The following is a 20,665-nucleotide window of genomic DNA, read 5'->3' as shown; positions in this document are numbered from 1 at the left end:
TGTATTACATATAATGTTGCAACTGTGTCTATTCTTCATTTAGACTTTTCATGTCAATGTAGCATATGTTAAATATTTCATGCAATGATTAAAATTAATTATATTTTAATTATACATTGCTCAATTATACATTACTACTTGCAAAATGAAAACTTAAATTAGCTTAATGTAGCATGGTATTAGCTTAATGTACCTATTAAAGAATGGCTTCATTGACACTTCAGTTCAAAAAGCGGGCATTCCAGGGTTCTTAGGATGCTTAGAACACAACAATGTTATCTGGCAACGAATTCAGTCAGCTAAAAAGGAGAGGAAGGAGCTCCATGTGACATTCCTGGATTTGGCTAATGCATATGGTTCAGAGCCACATGAGCTTCTTTGGGCAGCATTTGATTTTTTCAGAATACCAATGTCAATAACAAATTTAGTGAAAGCCTATTTTGGAGATTTGCAATTTAGTTTCTCAACTCCAAAATTCAGCACCGCATGGCAATGCTTAGAGGTTGGAATAATGGCAGGATGCACCATTTCTCCACTGGCTTTTACCATGGCAATGGAAGTAATCATTAGGGCATCAAGATGGGTAGTAGGAGGAGAGCGCTTGGCTTCTGGGATGCGACTACCACCAATCAGAGCATACATGGATGACATGACAACCATGACTACAACAGTAGCCTGCACTAATCGGTTATTGGGGAAGTTAACAGATAATATTGAATGGGCACGAATGCAATTTAAGCCCTCTAAATCAAGGAGCATCTCGATAGTTAAAGGAAATGTAGTAGATAAAACATTCTTCATTAATGGTGAGGCAATACCAACAGTTTCTGAGAAGCCAGTGAAGAGTCTTGGGAGATGGTACGATGGGAACCTAAAGGACACAGTTCGGGTGGGAGAAGTTAGACGACAAGCAGTGGAAGGGTTGAAGAGCATAAACAGCTGTGCTCTACCAGGCAAACTAAAACTCTGGTGCTTTCAGTTTGGTCTAAGGCCGAGGTTGCTGTGGCCACTGACTGTGTACGAGGTTTCTTTGACAACAGTGGATAAGCTGGAAGCGTTAATAAGTTCATACATTAGGAAATGGTTGGGAGTTCCACGCTGCCTCAGCAGAGTGGGACTTTATAGTAAAGGAATATTGCAGCTGCCAGTCTCTGCTTTAACCGAGGAGTTTAAGTGCGCCAAGGTCAGACTGGAAATGACTTTAGTAGAGTCACGCGACAAATGTGTAAGGGAGGCAGCACATGTGTTAAAAACTGGTAAAAAGTGGTCAGCAAAGAAATCTGTAGTAGAGGCAAAGGCTGACCTTCAAATTGGGGATATCGTGGGACAGGTACAGCATGGAAGAGGGGGTTTTGGGCTCAGTTTAGCTCCTCCTAAATGGCACAAGGCAGGCCCAGCTCAAAGGAGGAAGCTGGTAGTCAATGAGGTGCGAAAGCAGGAGGAGAGGATGAGATGTATAAATGCCATTTCCCAGGCCAAGCAGGGAGAGTGGATGAGATGGGAGAGTGCAATAACGCAAAATGGGCTTTTGGTCAATGGAAGAGAGTAGGATCAGTTTCCTTATTAGGTCAACATATGATGTTCTCCCATCACCGCAGAACCTAAACCTCTGGGTAGGAGAGGATCCCTCTTGTCCTTTGTGTTCATCACCTGCCACATTAAGGCACATTTTGACAGGATGTAAGGTGGCTCTTAGCCAAGGTCGGTTTACTTGGCGCCATGACCAAGTACTGCGATGTTTGGCTTTAGCATTGGAAGGCAAGCGTAGTATGACCAATAAGTTGCCACCTGTTCTAGCAAAACATTACACGCAGAAGACAATATTCCTCCGCCCAGGCGAGCAACCACCAAGAAAAGGTGCTAACACCAATTCTCGCCCAGGACAACTGGAAGCTGCTGGGGACTGGAAGATGCTGGCTGATCTTGATCAACGGCTTATTTTTCCACCTGAGATTGCCACCACTAACCTACGACCAGATATTGTTTTGTGGTCTGGATCAGCACGCATTGTTCAACTGATAAGAGTTAACAGTGTCATGGGAGGATGCGGTAGATGAGGCATATGAGAGGAAGAAACTGTGGTATGCTCATCTGGCCACTGAAGCAGAACAGCGAGGATGGAGAGTCCAGGTTTATCCAGTGGAAGTGGGTTGTCGAGGTTTTGTGGCACACTCTACAACCCGGTTCCTCAGAGACGTCGGATTCAGTGGCCAAGAGTTGCGTCGCACAGTAAAGAACTTATCTGAAGCAGCAGAAAGGAGCAGCAACTGGCTGTGGTTGAGACGGAAAGATTCTAGCTGGCTGTGTACAGGCCGCCACGCTACGGTTTCGTAGAATTCTTGAAAACTTGAAGAGTCTGTTGGTTTTTATTTGTATAGTATTTACAGTCATTATGTTCCTGTGTATATTGCGTGAATGACGGGTGGTTGGGCAGATATTGTGTTTTGCGGTAGGTGGTATGCCATACGGAACCGTTGCCACTGAAACTGCATATCAACGCACCAGTGGGGCTCGACAGCCTTAGTCAAACGGGTTGGCGCGTATGGTTGGGTTGCGGAGAGATTGTGAGATTGTGGTTAGGTCTCAGCAGCAGGAGGGATGTAGAGGTCAGTAAGCTGGGCAGAGTTAAGTGGGGGACGGAGGGGGGTGACTCTGGGATGCCAGAGTCACTGTCGAGCCCTCTTGAGGTGTCGTGGGCTAGTCGACGAAACACTGAGGACGGAAGGTGCCCACTTGAAAACCCTAGAGATGTCCCCTACTTGGCTCAATCCAGACGGTTGCAGCCGTCGTGTGTGCTGACGCGCCAAGTACACTGCAGCCGTTAACGCCGGACAGAAGGGGAGTCACACCACCATATGGAAAGAAGCGTAAATGGGTGAAGCATAGTTTACTGTAAAGCTACGTCTTAGTGTTGCTCATCTTGGCGAAAGCCGAGTACAAATCAGCATGAAGTTTTAACTTTTTAATCTACTCTCGTGTAAAGGAAATCGTAATACCATGGTATTCTTTGAAGCACCTTGCAGTACCATGTAAATATATTATATATGCAAATAAATGAAATATAACATTTTATTATTTTATTATAATCTCAAAAAATAAAATTTCAATCGTTTAATTTAAGATTTTTTTTAATGATTTTCAGATTATACAGAAGAGACAGTCCAATAGGCCCAAAAACATAAACTTCAAATGTTTTCAAAAAAAAAAAAAAAGATAATTAATCAAACGAACAAAAACAATATTTTTCACTAAATTCTTACTTGGCAACATTGATCAAATTCAAAGGAGTTTCAGCTTTCTTTAGTAAAATTAGAATGGACAGATCCTCTGATGTAAAGGTGAAAGACAGACCATAATTTAAAGAGACTAGGACTTTTAAATCTCAGAGCTTTAACATGCAGAGATGCCCCACTAAGTGACAGTTGGCCGGGCTCGCGCGAGGGGCAGGTGCAGTCTGAGCGAGAGCGCCTTGAGACATGACAGTATTGGAGCAGCGCTGTCATTCCCTCGCCGGCCCCATCCAATCTCTTACTCTGAAGCGACTTTAAAGCGGCAGAGATGTGTAGATGTCCGGCGAGAAACAGATAGGGGAAAGAGAGAGATAATCAGAGAGGGAGATCAAGACAGGACAGATGGCGAGGGAGCATGAGGGGCTGACAGAATGAAGAAATGAACGTGAGAGGAGGGCAAGGAGTCGGGTCACGGAGGAAAACACAGAGTTAGGTTAGTTAGAGGACTGATGCCAGATAGAGCAGGAGATAGCGGTATACAAGAGGGGATAAGGATTAGATAAGCTGGAGGAAAATATGTTTGTGACAGCCAAAGGGGATAAAGCAGATCAAGCGGTCAGTGTGGAAAAAAAAAGAGCAAGACTACTGCCTTACAAATATTTGCAATGAAAACCATCATTTTTGCCAAAATACCAAAGCTATTAAAGTTGCTACTCTACCAATTTAATCATGAAATTAGAGCTTCTAAAGGTTGTTTGGAGATATTTGTATATTATAGCTCCTGTAAACTTGTTTTAGTATTACACAGCTGTGATGTACCATTGGTGCTATGAACATGAATAATATTTCAGGTAATAAGGCTTTTTGAGGTGTGCTATTGTGATTCTCACTTGGCAGATGATTAAACTGTTAAATAAATTGTTATTAACCAGCTCTAATACTTTCCCAATCACATAGCAACACCCTAAAATGTCCGGGACTGCAACCATCTAGCAACCACCCATAACACCCTAGTAACCACCTAGCAATGCTGTAGCAACCAATTAACATTAAGAAACCACCCAACAACCAAGCAACCATCTAGCTACAATCCAGAAGACACTAGCAACCACCTAGCAATGCTTTAACAATCAAATACCCACACAGAACACTCTTGCAATCACCTAGCAACACCCTAGCAACTAATTAACCACACAGAAATGTCCTAGAAACCAAGCGACCATCTAACAACCCTTTGCAACACACTAACAACCGACTAAAGATTTTTCTAGTCAGCTAAAAGTTGCTAATTTAAGCCATTAGTTGATTAGTCTCACGTTTATATTATTTTAATAACTTAAATATGTCCGTTACGGACTGTGTGACTTCGCCACTTCCTGTAGAGTTTTTCTTTTTCTTCCACTAACCGACTAATACAATTTTGACCGACTAAGCCTCTTCTCTTCAACTAATGTTTGGTCGACTATTAGGAGGCAGCCTTACAAGCAACCATCTTGCAACCACCCCGAAATGCCAGAGAAAACAAACAACCATCTAGCCACCATCCAGAAGATCCTAGCAACCACCTAGCAATGCCCTAGCAACTAAGCAACCATTTACCAAACAACCCAAAACACTATAGCAACAACACCCCAGCAAACACAAAAGGGTTTTAGCATAGTATAGCAACCAACTATACTTGCATCACATGTTTTAGATGGGCCGACATCACTTGAATTTTCTTCAAAACATGTACAAATCTTATGATATTAAAACACTAACAATGATTGCAGTATTTGACCGTTTTTTAAACCACTCTGGGCTAGTTTGCTTGTTTATGGTGATCTTGGCTGGTTTAAACTGTTAGCTGGTTTAAACTCACAGCCTGGCTTTGCTGGTGTTCAACTGGTTTAGCAGGTCTCCAATTCTCAACTACCTCTAAAACAGTGTTGTAACGGCTGAAATAGTTGTTTTTCCCACAGGCCCTTTTAAGGTTATTCAGACTGTAGAATATGAAATGCATAAAACCCTAAAAAAAGCACCCTGTGAATAAAAAGAGCATCTTTGCACTAACCATAAAACATGATTTATAGAAAGGCAGCACATGAGTTAGCTTCCAGCGCCATCTTACACTTTCCTCTTAATTGTCTCTGTTATGTTATTACCACCGGGGGGTCTGAGAAAGATCAATACACCCTAATTGGTGATCGATACAATCCTAACCAGGGGTCAGATGGAGGAGCAGTCAAACAGACTGTGGCTCAGTAGTCACCACGGTTATGGCGTCCGCACGTCCCCTCAGGCTGTCCTGCCCACCAGGCTTAATGAGGCTAATTAAACAGCACGAGAAGCATCTGAGGAGATATGACTAATTGTTTCCAGTTGAGCAATTGGCCGATCGGTCATTTATCCAGCCCCACCCCCTGGAGATCCAGCAGCTGATAGGAGGAGTCTTTTCTTTAACAGCTACAGAGACAGAGATAAACTGAGCCAGGCTCCACACAGGCTGCCATTGGCACAGGAAGAGGAGTCGTGGATATGACCTTGGAGCAGGAGAGCTCAGGTGTCCATGGAGAGAGGGGCGGGCGGGATAACGCCAATTATCTATGTACACAAAAATACATTCCCTTACAGTGATTAAATAACTTCAGGGAACATGTTGTAAGAATTAGAAGTGACAATGTGAAGTTAAGACAGTGCATTCTGTTGAAAGAACAGTGCTTCAGTCACTTATAGCCTCATTTCATGTGTAGAAATGGATGTAGGATTAAATATAGCATCTAAGGTCTATAGGTAGAGTTGAGTGATTTGTTTTGTGAGCTGAAAGGCATATATGTTTCAATGTCATGCATGTATACAGATGCACACATGCTGTATTTCCCCTTCTCCGGTTTTTTTTTTTTTTGCGTCCAGCTGTGTGACCTTCTGTTGGGACAGTAACTCTGCACATGGTTTTTGCACATGAAACCAGGATGCATGCAGCTCCAATTTATAATAGATAAAAAATAAACATATATTATAAAGGATATAATATAATATATTATTTAATTTATAAATAAAGGAACATTTGACAAGGTGTTGACTTGACAGTCTAAGCTTAAAGTAAACCTAGATAGATAGACAGACAGACAGACAGACAGACAGACAGACAGACAGACAGACAGACAGACAGACAGACAGACAGACAGACAGACAGACAGACAGATAGATAGATAGATAGATAGATAGATAGATAGATAGATAGATAGATAGATAGATAGATAGATAGATAGATAGATAGATAGATAGATAGATCGATAGATAGATCGATAGATAGATCGATAGATAGATCGATAGATAGATCGATAGATAGATCGATAGATAGATCATGGCCCAATGTTGTCCGTTTACTTGTAGCAAGATCAAGCAAATATATATCCCTAGTTACACACTCAAATGTCTAGAGGTGTCCTTGTGTTACACAAACTGTCAAGTCTGGTTGCTTTGAGACGGCTCATGCTGTCAGGAACGCACACACACACACACACACACACACACACACACACACACACACACACACACACACACACACACACATAGTGCTGGTTCTGGTTATACAGCTACACATCTCCACGCTCTAGAGTCTAGACTGTCAACCTTGCTCAGCAGCATTAGTTGCATCTATATTCTAAGGTTGAAACTGTGTGAGATGAAAACCCTCTTTGTCATTGCTGCAAATAAAAAGAGCTATCTATATCTAAGGGAAACAAAATACATTTGATGCATACATTTGTAAATTGATCTTCATTTAATTTTGATTATTTATCATTAGTGATACTGGCAAATGTATTTGCCGTCACATAATATTATAATTACAAACAAAACCATAATAATGTTTTTATCTTTGTTCCATATTATCCATATTGCAAATATTCTGCTTTAGAAAAGCTGTTTTATTACAACCGGCTGTAGTCTGAACTAGATACTCTGGCGGCTCTATGAAGATGCTGCATATTTTACATGTAGTGTTGAAAATGCTGACCCTTAAGGTCAAGAAAGAGCTGACCACCCCATATCCGTTTTCGCATCCACCCCTCTCTTCTGCTAGGATGGCTCACCAGTGAAATTCCATACAGTCCCGGAGCAAAACAATCCGTCACATCTACCGCCATTGTTGTTTTCTCTCAAAACACATCCTATATAAGACCTATTTTCGGATCAGTCTTTATTCCAGGAACACCCATGGCATCTCATTCATGAGAACATGAATAACTAATGCTATAGGCTATACACCGTGTGTGCCAACGAAACTAGTATAGAGTCATGTGGTCGGCTGCTGTGTGTCTGTTCGTGGTCAGAATGTGGAACAATGGATGTTCATCTATGAATTCATTATCGTAGTCGACCTTACCCTGGGCCGCTGACTTTTTAGAGACTGCTGAATTCATTATCACTGTAAGTGTTTAAGTGTCACATCGTAGGTGTTCAAAGAAAAGCGTTCTCGGAATGCAGACTTTTCTGGAACGGTAGGAAAGCATTCAACTTTTAAAGTCAACATGAAATGGAAGTTGTGATAGTCTTTTCCTTCCCTATTATTGTGATGTATATATCCGAGTGAGACGAATTGTCAGACAAGAAAAAATGTAGGTGGAACTTGAATTTGTTCAACTGGCATTGATTGGATCAGTGTAGTTTGCTATTGCTGTGATCTCATCTGAGTAACAGATTGTCCTGCACTCACGCTAGTAAACAGAGAATCAGAGAAGAGAAGTCTATGGAAGCTTGTTTCCACCACAGAATACAAAAATAATACATTTTGACTTTTTTTTCTCTCAATTGTGTGTTTATATCTCATAATTCTGACTTCATAACTCGAAATTGCGAAATTTATATCTCACAATTTCTAGATAAATGTAGCAATTTTTCATAGATGTCGCTGCAAGTTGGAAGGGAAGTTATTTTGATTAAAGATTACGATGGCACATGAATAAAAAAATAATGATGATGGATAAATCATTTATAGTAGGCTAAATACTGTAATATTCCATAAAAAAAAACATTTTGATTTTGTGGTGACTATAGAACTGCAGAAAGGTAAGTTTTGGTTAGATGGAAACAGCAAGCCATTTCAAAGCACGTTCATTATTATGAACACCCAAAGGACAGAGGGAGATAAAAAATAAATATGAGTAACTTTTTTTGGCCAGTGAAGATAAACAGGGGCTCCAGGCTGTGACACTAATTAGAAGGTGACTACGGCAATAAAGGGATTTATCCCTTCAGACGGCGCTCGGAGAGATAAAACAACTGAGATAAAATAGCAAAGATTCATAACATTTAATGATAATGTAATTAGAAAAATTGAGGCCCTTTTTACATAATTATCAAAGTAACACTGCAATGAAACTTCATTGAAATCGTTCAAAAGTGGAAATTATTGATAAACAATTACATGATGGACAGTCACAATGGTGTCCGACTCCTTACAATCTATTGTTTTGTTTTTCGATCATTCAGAGTGCTGTGTTGGTCACCCATATTGCAGGCAGCTAATGCTTGCAAAATAAATCAAGCAAAACTTGTTGCTAATCTAACAAATAGGAAAAGTATGTAAAAATTTAAAATCCTGTTAATTGGTTAAGATGATTCCCATATCCAGTAAAAATTATATTTTTAGTAGGACAATACTGTCACGGGTCAAAAGCTTAATCGAAAAGAAGAGAAGCGTGAGGCAGAATAAATGAATAACAAAGACTTTAAATCAACACAAAGAGCGATGGCAATGGCATACATAACTAATATACTGTAAAAAAAAAAAAACGCAAATCTCTGAAAATGATGAATTCACGCACAGGTAACATCATTGATCATTTTGACAATGTACGCGGAAAACTCAAAGGAAAAATTTCTCCATTTTAAGCATATCGTTGTCATGTAAACATACCCTTAGACTAGAAACGAAATAAGACAATGTAACAGAACATGACTGACGAATACATGTAGTTAGTTGTACTGCATTATACTCTATAAATTGTAAAAAAAAAAATCTAGAATTCACCACAATTTATCAATCTATATTTTCTTTATTTAACAAGACAATGCGTGTATTTTTACAGTAAAACATTATTCAAAAATATATATTTTGCAAGCAAAATGTATGAATATATTTTAAACATAGTTATGTTTTGATTTCTTAATAGATATACAGTATACCTAACTAACAATAACAATACATTTGTTACATGCAGCGTTACATACAGTATTCACTCATCTTTGTTAACAATTAGCTAATAAAAATACAACTGTCCATTATTGGTGCCAATAGCTCAGGTCTATTTAATCATATTAATGGACAGCTTTTGATTTTAATAATGTGTAAATGTTGAAAATAACACTAAGATTAATAAATGCTTTAGAAGTTTTGTATTGTTAGTTCATGTTAACTAATGTTAACTAAAATATATTGCTCATTAGTTATTATTACATTAATGTTAATGTTAACAATACCTTATTGTAAAGTGTTACAACTATTATTATTTTGTGTCATGAGTTGTGGTGTGATGTTTTGTTTTTGCATGGTTATGTCTCAACTAGGTTGTGTTAAACTCATGAAGACGAAGAACATTATTAGAATAGCCTTTAATGGCAAAGCTCAGGATACCAAACGAAACACAACATTACATTGACGAGAACATGGAGCAAACAAATGAGCTTGATAGGATAATTCACAGGACACAGGTGAATAACTAGCCTGACTTCGTCATACTCATATTCTAGTCAGAATGTGAGTTTGATACTGCTCCATAGGGCTTTGATTATGAGGCATGTCTTAACCGAACCAGGAAAGAAAAAAACTCTGCACTCAATTGGATAGACCTACAACCAATCAGAGCAATGCAGTAAGTCAGCTACATAGAAGTTGCATAGCATAGTTGTCAACAGAACTCAACTGCACGCACGCTGGAAGAAGTAGTAAAATAATGAGTGTTGCTTCTTTTACTTGGTCCTCCATGAGTGCGAGTGTGCGACCAAAAGAGGAAACCACAGCGACCGCAGGGTTTTCATTGCATCCCATCTTCTTAGCGACCATCGGAGCCAGCTGATAAATTAAACTTTAGCCGAGTCCCGTAGGAAGGACGGCAAACACATCTTTCCGATCGACAAATGCCTTGATTGCAGTTCTCTGTTCGTCTTTTAAAATGAATGCGCTGTCGATTTCTTTTACAACAGACGCAATAGCGGAATCTATACATCTCAGTTCTCCAGCTGCAGTCATCTCTGAGGGAAACCAGTTCAACCCAAGCGCTCTTTGATAACGTGATGATTACGTGACTGCAGATCATCTGTCCATCATCGTATAAAGCCCGCCCTGGCAATTTGATTGGCCCGACTAATTCTGAACCGATCATAATTACTCCTCAATGGATCGAGTCCAGACCGAACTTCCCGACCAAAATATGTTGTGGGCGGGGTTCGGGCTGGCATCCAGGCTAGTGAATAACATGACTAATTAAACAAACTGGGGGAAACTAGGTCACGGGAAACACAAAGAAACCAGACATACATGTAACAAGTTAACGATGTGCACTGTCTGAACATGTTTAACATTTATATTTTTTTATTTAAAGGTCATTAATGATAAACTAAGCAATTTCTCTGACCTTCTATTTACCACCTGTATTATCATGATTATATATTTTGGTATAAACATTTCAGTTAAAGATAGAGTCAATGTTGTTCCGCAAATCTTGCAGCTCACGCCTACAAACTCAATCTCAATCTCAACAGAGACGTGCCCAAATTATGAAAGTACAGAGAAGAGTGTAAACAAAATGACTCAATTACAAGTGTCTAATTGAATTCCACAGTCAATCAATCAAAAAATGGGCAACGGACATTCAAAATGAAAGGAAAGAAACAGTGACTGAGACAGAATAAAGATTAAACCACCAAGGATTGAATTATAAAGAACATGTTGTTTATCAAAAAAAAGAATTTCATAACAATATAATGTATACACGACAGTAATAAAAATGTCCACCAAGAATGAAGACTAACAGTCAATAACAATAACACATCTACCAGCAACAGCAACAAACCACAGTAGGTAAAACATTAAGTTATCTGGCTCATGACATCTATCCTAACAGAAATAAACAAGAGCTGTAAGGTGAATATTGCACCTGTTATATCTGATTAATCTTATAAACATGCAGTGACAGCATCTGCTCGACAATCTAGAACATTTATTCCAGTCAAAGCAGGAAAAGCACCTCGTTCATATGAGAAACACCTTGCTCTGATAGGAATATCACTCAGCGTGAAATAGGCATCTGTGTTTGTGCGGACTGATTGTTATGCCGGCTGGGGACAAAAGTGGGGAAAGACAAAAGGAAACAAATCTTGGAATTAATACTGAGCATTTCACCTTGCAGATTTTCTCCTTTACAAATCGTGTGAGGAATCAATTTACTCAGTCATTCCACCATGTTTGTTTTATCCTTGCTGTGTGATGTTAAGCATGAGAACTCTCTGACAGCAATGAAATGAATTACTTCCCTTCACAGAATCCTGAGGGACCAATAGTCCAATAATGCTTCTATTGGTTTCTTGATATTTGATATAACAGGGATCCACCTTTAATTATATATTTGAAAATCATAAAATTTGATAGATGACTATCCAAATACACATCAACAACGGTTACCCTTGTGAAAAAGAAATATGCTTTAGCATACTTTTAAAAAGAGTACTTAATACTGAAATTATATACTTTAAAAGAATATCCTTAAGTGCAAGCTGAATGTAAAGTTTTCAAACTTAGTTGCATGTTATTTACATTATGAAAATGTGTTATAGTTTAAATTTATATGAAATGGAATTAGCTGAACTTGAGAGTACTCATTTAACCCACATTAAGTAGGATGTAAGTACATCTTTATATGAAATTTCATATATACGTCTATTGTCTTTGACTATTGTCTAAAAGATCAGTGAAACATGATGATTTAAAATGTACTTTAATTTAAAACTGACATTAAATTTTAAGTTTTAATGTGAACCTAAATGGCCATTTATTTCATTAATATTATCTGCGAGTACATTTTTTATAAATATACATTTAAGATTTGAAGTACACTGCAAGTCCACATTCAATACAGTGTTCATCAACATGACTCGCCATGTCACGGTAAAGTAATTGGAGAAATAATATGTAAGTAAAATAATGACAAATGTTTTTGAAACAAAAAAGCCTGTTGAATTCCACTACTTGAAAAAATATGCATTGCATTAACCCTGCTTGCATTTTAATGCATTGTATTTGTAGGGCTTGCATTTTTATGGGCTGAAATTCAACATTGTATATTTAAGCTGTGAATTTCAATTCAAAACATTTCACACACGTTTTCATTAATACAAATTCAATAATCCATATTCACCTTTCAGATTTCACTTCCAAAATATTTATTCTGTTTAAAAATACAACCTATAATATTCAACAATCAACAGGCAATTTTCGCTTGTCTATTTTATTTCACTTTACAAATTCGCTCTCACAAATTCAGTGGTTCAAATTCGACAGAAAATTCAACATTTGACATCCGGTAACTGCAGGAATATCAGTAGATTGCCGATTGATAATCTCCATAGCTGTTAGTCTTCCTCACCAGCAGGGGGTGCAAGCGGCTGTTGACGAAGAAAACTATAGAGCGACGGATGAGAGAGTCATTCATTCATAAAAACGGATTTACAGAAATGGAGCAAGTGGTAAGTATTTGTGATGATTATCAGGGCCAGTATACATATGGAAAAGCTGATAAAGACACAAAAGCTGTGTTAACATGTAAGTCTTCACAGTTATTTTTGCACATGTAAGCAGCTTTCTCTACCGTGAACAAGATTATAATGTTATTCCCCGATGCTGATGTACAGATAAAACGTTAAGTCTGAGTTAGTAGACATATTTCTTTCGGTGTGCTGCAGAACTGGGGGTTCCCTCAATACGTCATTCTCCAGGATGCGGTCAGGACACTTAACGCATAATGGAATAATACTGAAATATAAAAGACCAAACTCACACCATATTTGGGGATGTAGGCTATACCAGATATAGGAACAGGCATGTGGACTCAGAATATTAACGTAACGCGCAAAGTTTCACGCTAAGCGATTCCCAGTGAAATACTGGCTTCAATATTCGACATTCGGTATGCTGTCTTCTGTCTTCATAAAAAAAAAAAAAATTTAAAGTGTTTTTAGTTACCGATGCCTTTGTTGAATTTTTTTTATTCTCTGTCAGTCAGGATCAGGTTTCCGGAGTAATGGAATACATGTAAAGGCATTACGTATTTAAAATACAAAATATAGGTACCTGCATTCAGTTATAGTTAAAACGATTTGTAATCAGATTACAGTTACATTCAAAAAGTATTTCGATTTCAGAATAGATTGCTTCGAATTTTTCTCTTATCGAAACAATTTCACTTCACATCAAAATACATAGTACACAAGAGTCTAATGCGTTACTAGGAATAATAATTTAAGCTTTGGCGTTGTCTGATATTTTTAAAAACCTGCATTTGAGCAGTTATGTCACCCCTTCACTGTCCTAACCTGTATTTGGCTGCGCTGACCCTAATCTTACATCACCCTCCATGGAGAGACTTGCTGGAGGCCAGCCAGCACATGCATCTTAAATTACAAACGACCTCCAAACAAACCTAAGCATCCACACAGCCTATAGACCGCTGGAGAATGTCTCTGATAGTAACACATCTCACATCTAATCACTCTCCCGCACCCTCAGACACGGGGTGCATTAAACTCTGTGATGCTCAATCCTGCCCAAATCTGGGCCACTGGTGTAGCCGACACACACACGGACAGCCGTGACAGATTTAAAAATAAAAGATTAAATGTGAGTGGGCTGAAAAACACGCAGCAAACATTCCCAAACACAGCCTAAGGACACACACACACACACATGTTAGAATTAATACCCATGAAGCTCAATACAATCAGGGTAGGAAATAAATGTGCTGCTATAAATTTAATAAGGGTATATAAAATCATGTACACTACCGTTCAAAAGTTTGTATTTGAAAGAAGTTTCTTTGATTTCTATGGTAATATATTTTAAAAAAAAATTTATTCCTGTAATGACAAAGCTGAATTTTCAGCATCATTTACTCCAGTCTTCAGTGTCACATGATGACCCTTCTTCAGAAATCATTCTAATATGCTGATCTAATATGGTGCTCAAGAAACATTTCTTATTATTATCAATTTTGAAAACGGTTAATATTTTTAAAAAGCTTAATATTTTTGTGGAAACCGCAATAGATTTTTCAGGATTTTTTTATTAATAGAAAGTTAAAAAGAACAGCTTTTATTTGAAATAGAATTTTTTGTAACTATATAAAGTCTTTTCTTTCACTTTTGATCAATTTAATGCATCATTGCTTAAAGGGGTGTTTGATTATAATTTCACTTTTCTAACTTTAGTTAGTGTGTAATGTTGCTGTTTGAGCATAAACAACATCTGCAAAGTCACAATGCTCAAAAGTTCAAAGCAAAGGGAGATATTTTCTTTTAAAGAAATTGCTTTTTAAAGACAACACAAACGGCTGGTAGGGACTACACAAGCTTCCTCCCGGGTTAGTGACATCCCCAACCCTAAAATTTACATAAACCCCGCCCCTGGGAACACGATTTGGGAACATAGATTATCGTGACAGAATATGCTAATCAATGACTAGAAGATAACTACACAAAAGCTACATAAATTCATCAACTAACCATTCAGAAATGTTGTCTACATGTTGTCACTTCTTCTTGAGTCTCTCCATCTTTGTATGACTCCAGTTTGAACATAAAAGGCTAAAAGTTTTTGAAATTTTCAGTGCATGTCTGTGTGAGGTAAAAGGACACACGCTGTTGATGCTCCGCCCCCTGTGCCGAGAGCAGCAGCTCATTTGCATTTAAAGGGACAGACACAAAAACGGTGCATTTTTGCTCACCCTCAATTTTAACATTTTGAGCTAAAACTTAACATTCACACTCTGGGGACATCAGAGACATATTTTACATCTTGTGAAAAGGGCATTATACCAGACCTTTAATGAAAGTATAAATTACATATCTTATGCATATACATAATTTACATATCTTACTGATATCACATTTTTCACAAAAAATGGATGGAAATATACAGCAAAGTACTTTAGAGATTCAGTCATAGATCAAAAATGACAATGCGAAACAACATGCCTGAAAGCTTTTAATTGTACTTTTTCTATATCAAAAGTCTTTTTATTGTGAGAGATAAGACACAATTGTCTCAGAATGATGTGCAGAGGCTCAAAACAAAAGTATGACGGAGCGAAACGCATGCAGAGGTGGGGTGATTGTCTGTAAAGATAGAGCGAGAGAAAGACCAAAACTGTTGACATAATATAAGTGAGATGAAAAATGACCCAAACACGAAAAATGTCTTGGTATATCGTGAAATGACAAAAGACTCTAAAGCTCTTTGATGACAATGACATGATATTGGAGAAAGTTAAACCATCACAAATCATAAATCCTGAGTTGCGTGTAGTAGCACCAGAAGGCCAAATATAGAAAGAGAGAAGATTGAGTTTGTATAGATGAAAGGTCAAAGGAGAAGGGATAGAAAGAGACAGAAAATGAAACAGAAAGAGTCCCAGCATGCTCGGCTAGGTCACAGTGCAGTAACCCGAGTGGGAAAGATTGTGCTGAATCAGATGCCATCGCTGAAGGTGACCCTCCATCGCTCCCTTCTGCATTCCCTCTCCTTTTTCTCCTCTTTCACACCGCCTCCTCATCCTTTCTTCAATCCCTTGCCCCTCTCTTTCTCCCTCCTCAACCATATCTTCCATCCCTCTTTCTTCTCCTGCTCACTTGATATTGATCCCTGCAGCAGTGCAGCCTACAGCTCAAGGCTGTGTGCGGTTTACTTGTAACAATTTCACAGCGACACGCTTATTCCGTACCTGCTATCAATATCCATATAACGAGGACCGATCCATCACCATTCAGATTTATATTTGTGTTGTTCCAAGCAACAGACATGTCAAGGTCCATTTGGCCTGGATAATGAAGCGAGGGGAACTATGGTCCAGTTATTGACTCCCGGGTTAAATAGTGGGAAGATAAAGAACGATACAATCTAGACTGCGCCACACTTCACTGACCCATGTTAAGGTTTAAGTGTTCAAACAGTTTGGTTCATTGATCGGTGTGTTGTGATAGTTCTACTTTTTTGTCCTTAGGGTACGTATAACAACGATGTACTTAGTACGGAATAGTTTTTCTTTTGCATTTTTCACGTACAGACGACACCATTGTCAAAACGATCCACCTTCACATGGACCCATGAAAACAACTACAATCAAACACTACATTCTGCTGCCAGGCCAGTAGTTGGCGATGTCACTTTGTAAACAAACACTACGTGCCTATGGACTCAACCACAATACACATTCACATGAAACACACAGTTCGCACACACATTGAAACCGTTTGCAAAAGTTTGTGCTTTCAGGCTCCAAAACACCATTGTTGTGTAAATGAACTACCAAAACGCATAAAAAGTTTTATGTTTTAAGTCGAAAACGGTGTTGTGCAAATGACCCCTGAGTCTTGTGCCATTACATTATTTGCTTAAAGGGACAGTGTGCTACAAAAATGAATATTTTGTCATCACTAGTATCCCCCTGTGACTTACCATAAAATTACTAGAATGACTTCACCGATAAATACACAAATATGTTGTTCACACAAGTAACTGAGGCTTTTTACTATTAAAAAGAGACCATTCACACATCAGCACCAAAATACCGGTAAATTCTGTGAAGTCTTCGTTCGCCAGCATGAGAAGTGCTTTAGTTTCACTATCTGTTCAATTTGACTTTTGTTTTTGTTTTTTTTGTTTTTTTGGGGGGGGGGTTACATCTTAGTGACAGGCATAAGGGGATGATCACGCGTTTTTGCTCTTAAAAACACAAGTCGCGCATTACAGTATCCAACGGCTGAGCCGCAGCGCTGATGAATGAAAAAAGAGGCAGGGTCTCGAGCGTGACACGCTGAAAAAGATGCGAGACGCAGTGCAACGGTCAAAGATGTCCATCTAGTTCTGCAGTTTTACAGTTCCAGTGTACAATAAATGTGCTACATTCTTAAAAAGGTTTGTTTTCATGTGGGTTTCAGATCGGCTTTGAAGTGTTCAGTGTTTAAGTGTTCAATTTAAAGACTCTAAAATTGTCATGTAGAACAACCGCAGAAAGTAAAAGGCCTACCATATTGTCCTCACACATTGAATACATTTGAATGTAAAAATATTAATTGTATCAATTTTAATTAAATATATTTTTAATTTTAAAATATATTTCTCAGAGTAGTATTATTTATACAAATACCATGACTTCATAAGACTTTGTAAATATCATTAAGTTTTTCAAGAGTTGCACCACATGACATTTCACTAATATTGTCATAAAAAGTTCATATGATTTAATATTTTAAGAGACTTTACTGACCTTGACATTTATGAGTGTCTCAAGTGGTCCTCTCTGTTTTATTTTTTTATTTAATTATTTATTTTGTTCACACCACATGACTTTGATTTAACTGAGTTTTTGTTCAATATTGATTTTCTAATAACTAATAAAAGATCATGCCAAACATAACAGCCCCTGGTCACTGTATGCTTTTGATGTATGATAATTAGCACAATGAAAACTCTTGAAAATATCTCCATTCCTGTTTCATGAAAACAAGAAAGCCATACAACATGAGGGTTAGAAACTGATGACAGAATTGTCATTTTTGGATTAATAGTTTTTCTAGTGTGACATCAATTCCTTTACGAACGACCTTCACAATTGCTCATGATATGACTGATATTCCATTAGACATCTGAGACTGAATGAGACACAGTTTAGCAGATTGTCATGGCCATGTAATGCAAACAGTGAGTCAAAGAAGCAGAATTGTCTTGCAGCGCTATATCCTACACAGCAAGTGTAAACTGCAGCATCCACACATATCTCTCCTGCATCCACGCCTTCAACACATCACCTTGAATATGCATGAAGTGAGGTGTGGAGTGTGCATATAATCACACAATTAACAAGCGCACACAATACATGCGCCGTGCAGAGGATCAGAATCTTCTCATTAACAGACACTCAGCTATCAGATGAACTCAAACCAGGCAACATTCAGACAGCTTCAATAAGATGATTATAAGTAATTGGTTGAAGTTGGAGTGATAATTTAGCTGAAATTGAGAAGGTGAGGGGGAGGCTATAGAGTTAACGCACACACAACCATATGTTCACACACACACACACACACACACAGCCTGGAGTGTAAACTGACTGTTTCTCTGTGATTCGGGATGGGGAATATTGCAATTGTTGCTTTCTTCAGACTTCTCTCTCTTCCTCCCTGTCTCTTTCTCATATTAATGAATGATTCATAACTGTATAGGATAACCTTGACTGCTCCCTGAGCCTACAGCAATACACTGTTGTGAAGTCTGGGTCACAACATTCATTATTTCAGAACCAGATGAAGACGGACACACCCAAACACACACCGCAAGAACTCCAGCGTCTCTCTGCCGGTTTCTTACACGCATACACATACACTCACATAAATGATTGAAAGTTACATAAACATATTCACACATACATGCTTTCAAGAGTTGTTCAAACCTGATGAAATGCAAAGACGAGCATCGAGGTGATGACATGATGAAAAAATAAACAAATAATCAAGCTAAATAAATTAATATCTGCCATATGGCAATCTATGCATACCTGGTTGCATCTTAATGTGCAGATGAAGGTCCAATTTAATAACAAATAAATTACAAATAATAATAAATAATATATATATAATTTATATATATATATATACACACACACATTATATTATCATTTAATTATATAAATAACAGTTATTTATTATTTAAGTATATAAATGGTTTATATAAGAATATCATGTACTATTACATACTATAGGCTACTATAGCCTATATATATTACTTTAAATCAAATTAATATGTGTATGATTAAAGTAATGTGTATGCTAAATTCTCATTAATTTGAATGTAATTGTTGCTAAATTGACATTAATTTGAAACAATTAATAATAATTTATATATAGCCTAATACTTGGTATTATTTACAAACACATAAATAAATTGTATATTAGGTCTGATCATAAGTCAACACTTATCTATGAATGGATTTGTACTTTTATACTTCATAAAGTAATTATTTAGAGATAAAAAATTAATAAAAAGAAACATTTGTCAAGTTGAAACTGACTTGACAGCCTGCAAATAAGCCTTGATGATAGATAGATAGATAGATAGATAGATAGATAGATAGATAGATAGATAGATAGATAGATAGATAGATAGATAGATAGATAGATAGATAGATAGATAGATAGATAGAACTATAGCATGAGCTGTTGACAACCACAAACTCAACGTATCTTTCTGTCTAGTTTCTCTCCCACACCCACATTTACAGTCCAAACATTTCTTCAACACGGATATTTAGCAGAAAACACACTCACCTGCACTGCCGCTGACACACACACATTCTCTTCAAACAATTCAGCCGTTCAAAGATCATCCGTTTAAACGCGTCTATATACATTGATAAACTAGATTTGACCCCGACGGTCAAATTCCTAAAAATAATTCCTAAATGTTAATTATTCGGAAGGATGCTGCGAGATTTGTAACTTTATACGACTTCTAAACGTCTGTTTTCTACAGAGAACACTATCTGCACGCAGACGAGACGCGCGCGCCAGACGCGTAGTGGACTGTGTGTGTTCAGCTGGGAACGGGACCAGTGATGATCCGCGAGGAAAAAAAACACAGGGTAAAAAAAAAAAAAGAAACCGCACATCGGATCGGACAGCACCCAGATAGCAAGCACAGTTGGGCCGATTCCGGCTGAAATGCGTCAGTGTCGGCTCACTGTCGGCATCGGTGAACAGATAATGGGCCAGATCCGTGCCGACTGTGCATAACACATCTGGCTGACTGACGGCTTTTTCTGTATGGGCCAGTATCGGCTGAAAGCAGTTCAACTGGTGTCAGGTCCATGCTCGGTGTAGCTGTGTGTATTTACCATCGGCCCGAGTTAGTTTTGTCACATTCGGGCCACTACTAGAATTAAAGAACTCAGCCGCCTGAAAAAGGTTTTGGCGGTTAATTTAAATCCTGAGGAAGATCCTGCAGACGCAGACCAACGTTTTCCAGAGGAATCATTCAGGAATCATTCAGCTGCAAAAACGAGTAAGTAATTTAATTAATTTATTGTTCTAGAGTTGTTTGATGTTTAAATTGTCAAGATAAAAACAGTGTTTAATATCTAGATGTTTGCGAAAGAGTCATTTATTTGTGAATCGAACGGACGTTACAC

At 38.0% G+C, this 20,665-nt stretch overlaps 1 protein-coding gene and 1 long non-coding RNA gene across 9 annotated transcripts in view; one reads left to right on the top strand and one right to left on the bottom strand.

Annotated features, from left to right (window-relative positions):
• The window catches only part of LOC130081920 (membrane-associated guanylate kinase, WW and PDZ domain-containing protein 1), a 115,761-nt gene that overhangs the window by 80,593 nt on the left and 14,503 nt on the right, over window positions 1-20,665 (bottom strand). For 3 of the 8 annotated variants that reach the window (XM_056246641.1, XM_056246642.1, XM_056246643.1), the window contains exon 1: window positions 19,806-20,070. The exons of 1 other annotated variant lie outside the window; for it this stretch is intronic. In XM_056246641.1, the coding sequence (XP_056102616.1) occupies window positions 19,806-19,888 (83 nt within the window). In that variant the 5' untranslated portion in view covers window positions 19,889-20,070. Of the gene's footprint in view, window positions 1-19,805; window positions 20,072-20,665 lie in introns of those variants that run through there. 4 more of the 8 variants (XM_056246646.1, XM_056246647.1, XM_056246644.1 and 1 more) reach the window with 2 other exon arrangements.
• The window catches only part of LOC130081933 (uncharacterized), a 65,553-nt gene that overhangs the window by 31,641 nt on the left and 13,247 nt on the right, over window positions 1-20,665 (top strand). The window lies entirely within an intron of this gene.

The sequence above is a fragment of the Rhinichthys klamathensis genome, unplaced genomic scaffold (assembly GCF_029890125.1).
Source record: "Rhinichthys klamathensis goyatoka isolate OS25496 unplaced genomic scaffold, OSU_Roscu_1.1 h1tg000040l_1, whole genome shotgun sequence".
Classification (NCBI taxonomy): Eukaryota; Metazoa; Chordata; class Actinopteri; order Cypriniformes; family Leuciscidae; genus Rhinichthys; species Rhinichthys klamathensis.
The sequence above is the reverse complement of the archived record's forward strand: the minus strand, read 5'-3'. Positions and strand labels throughout refer to the sequence as shown.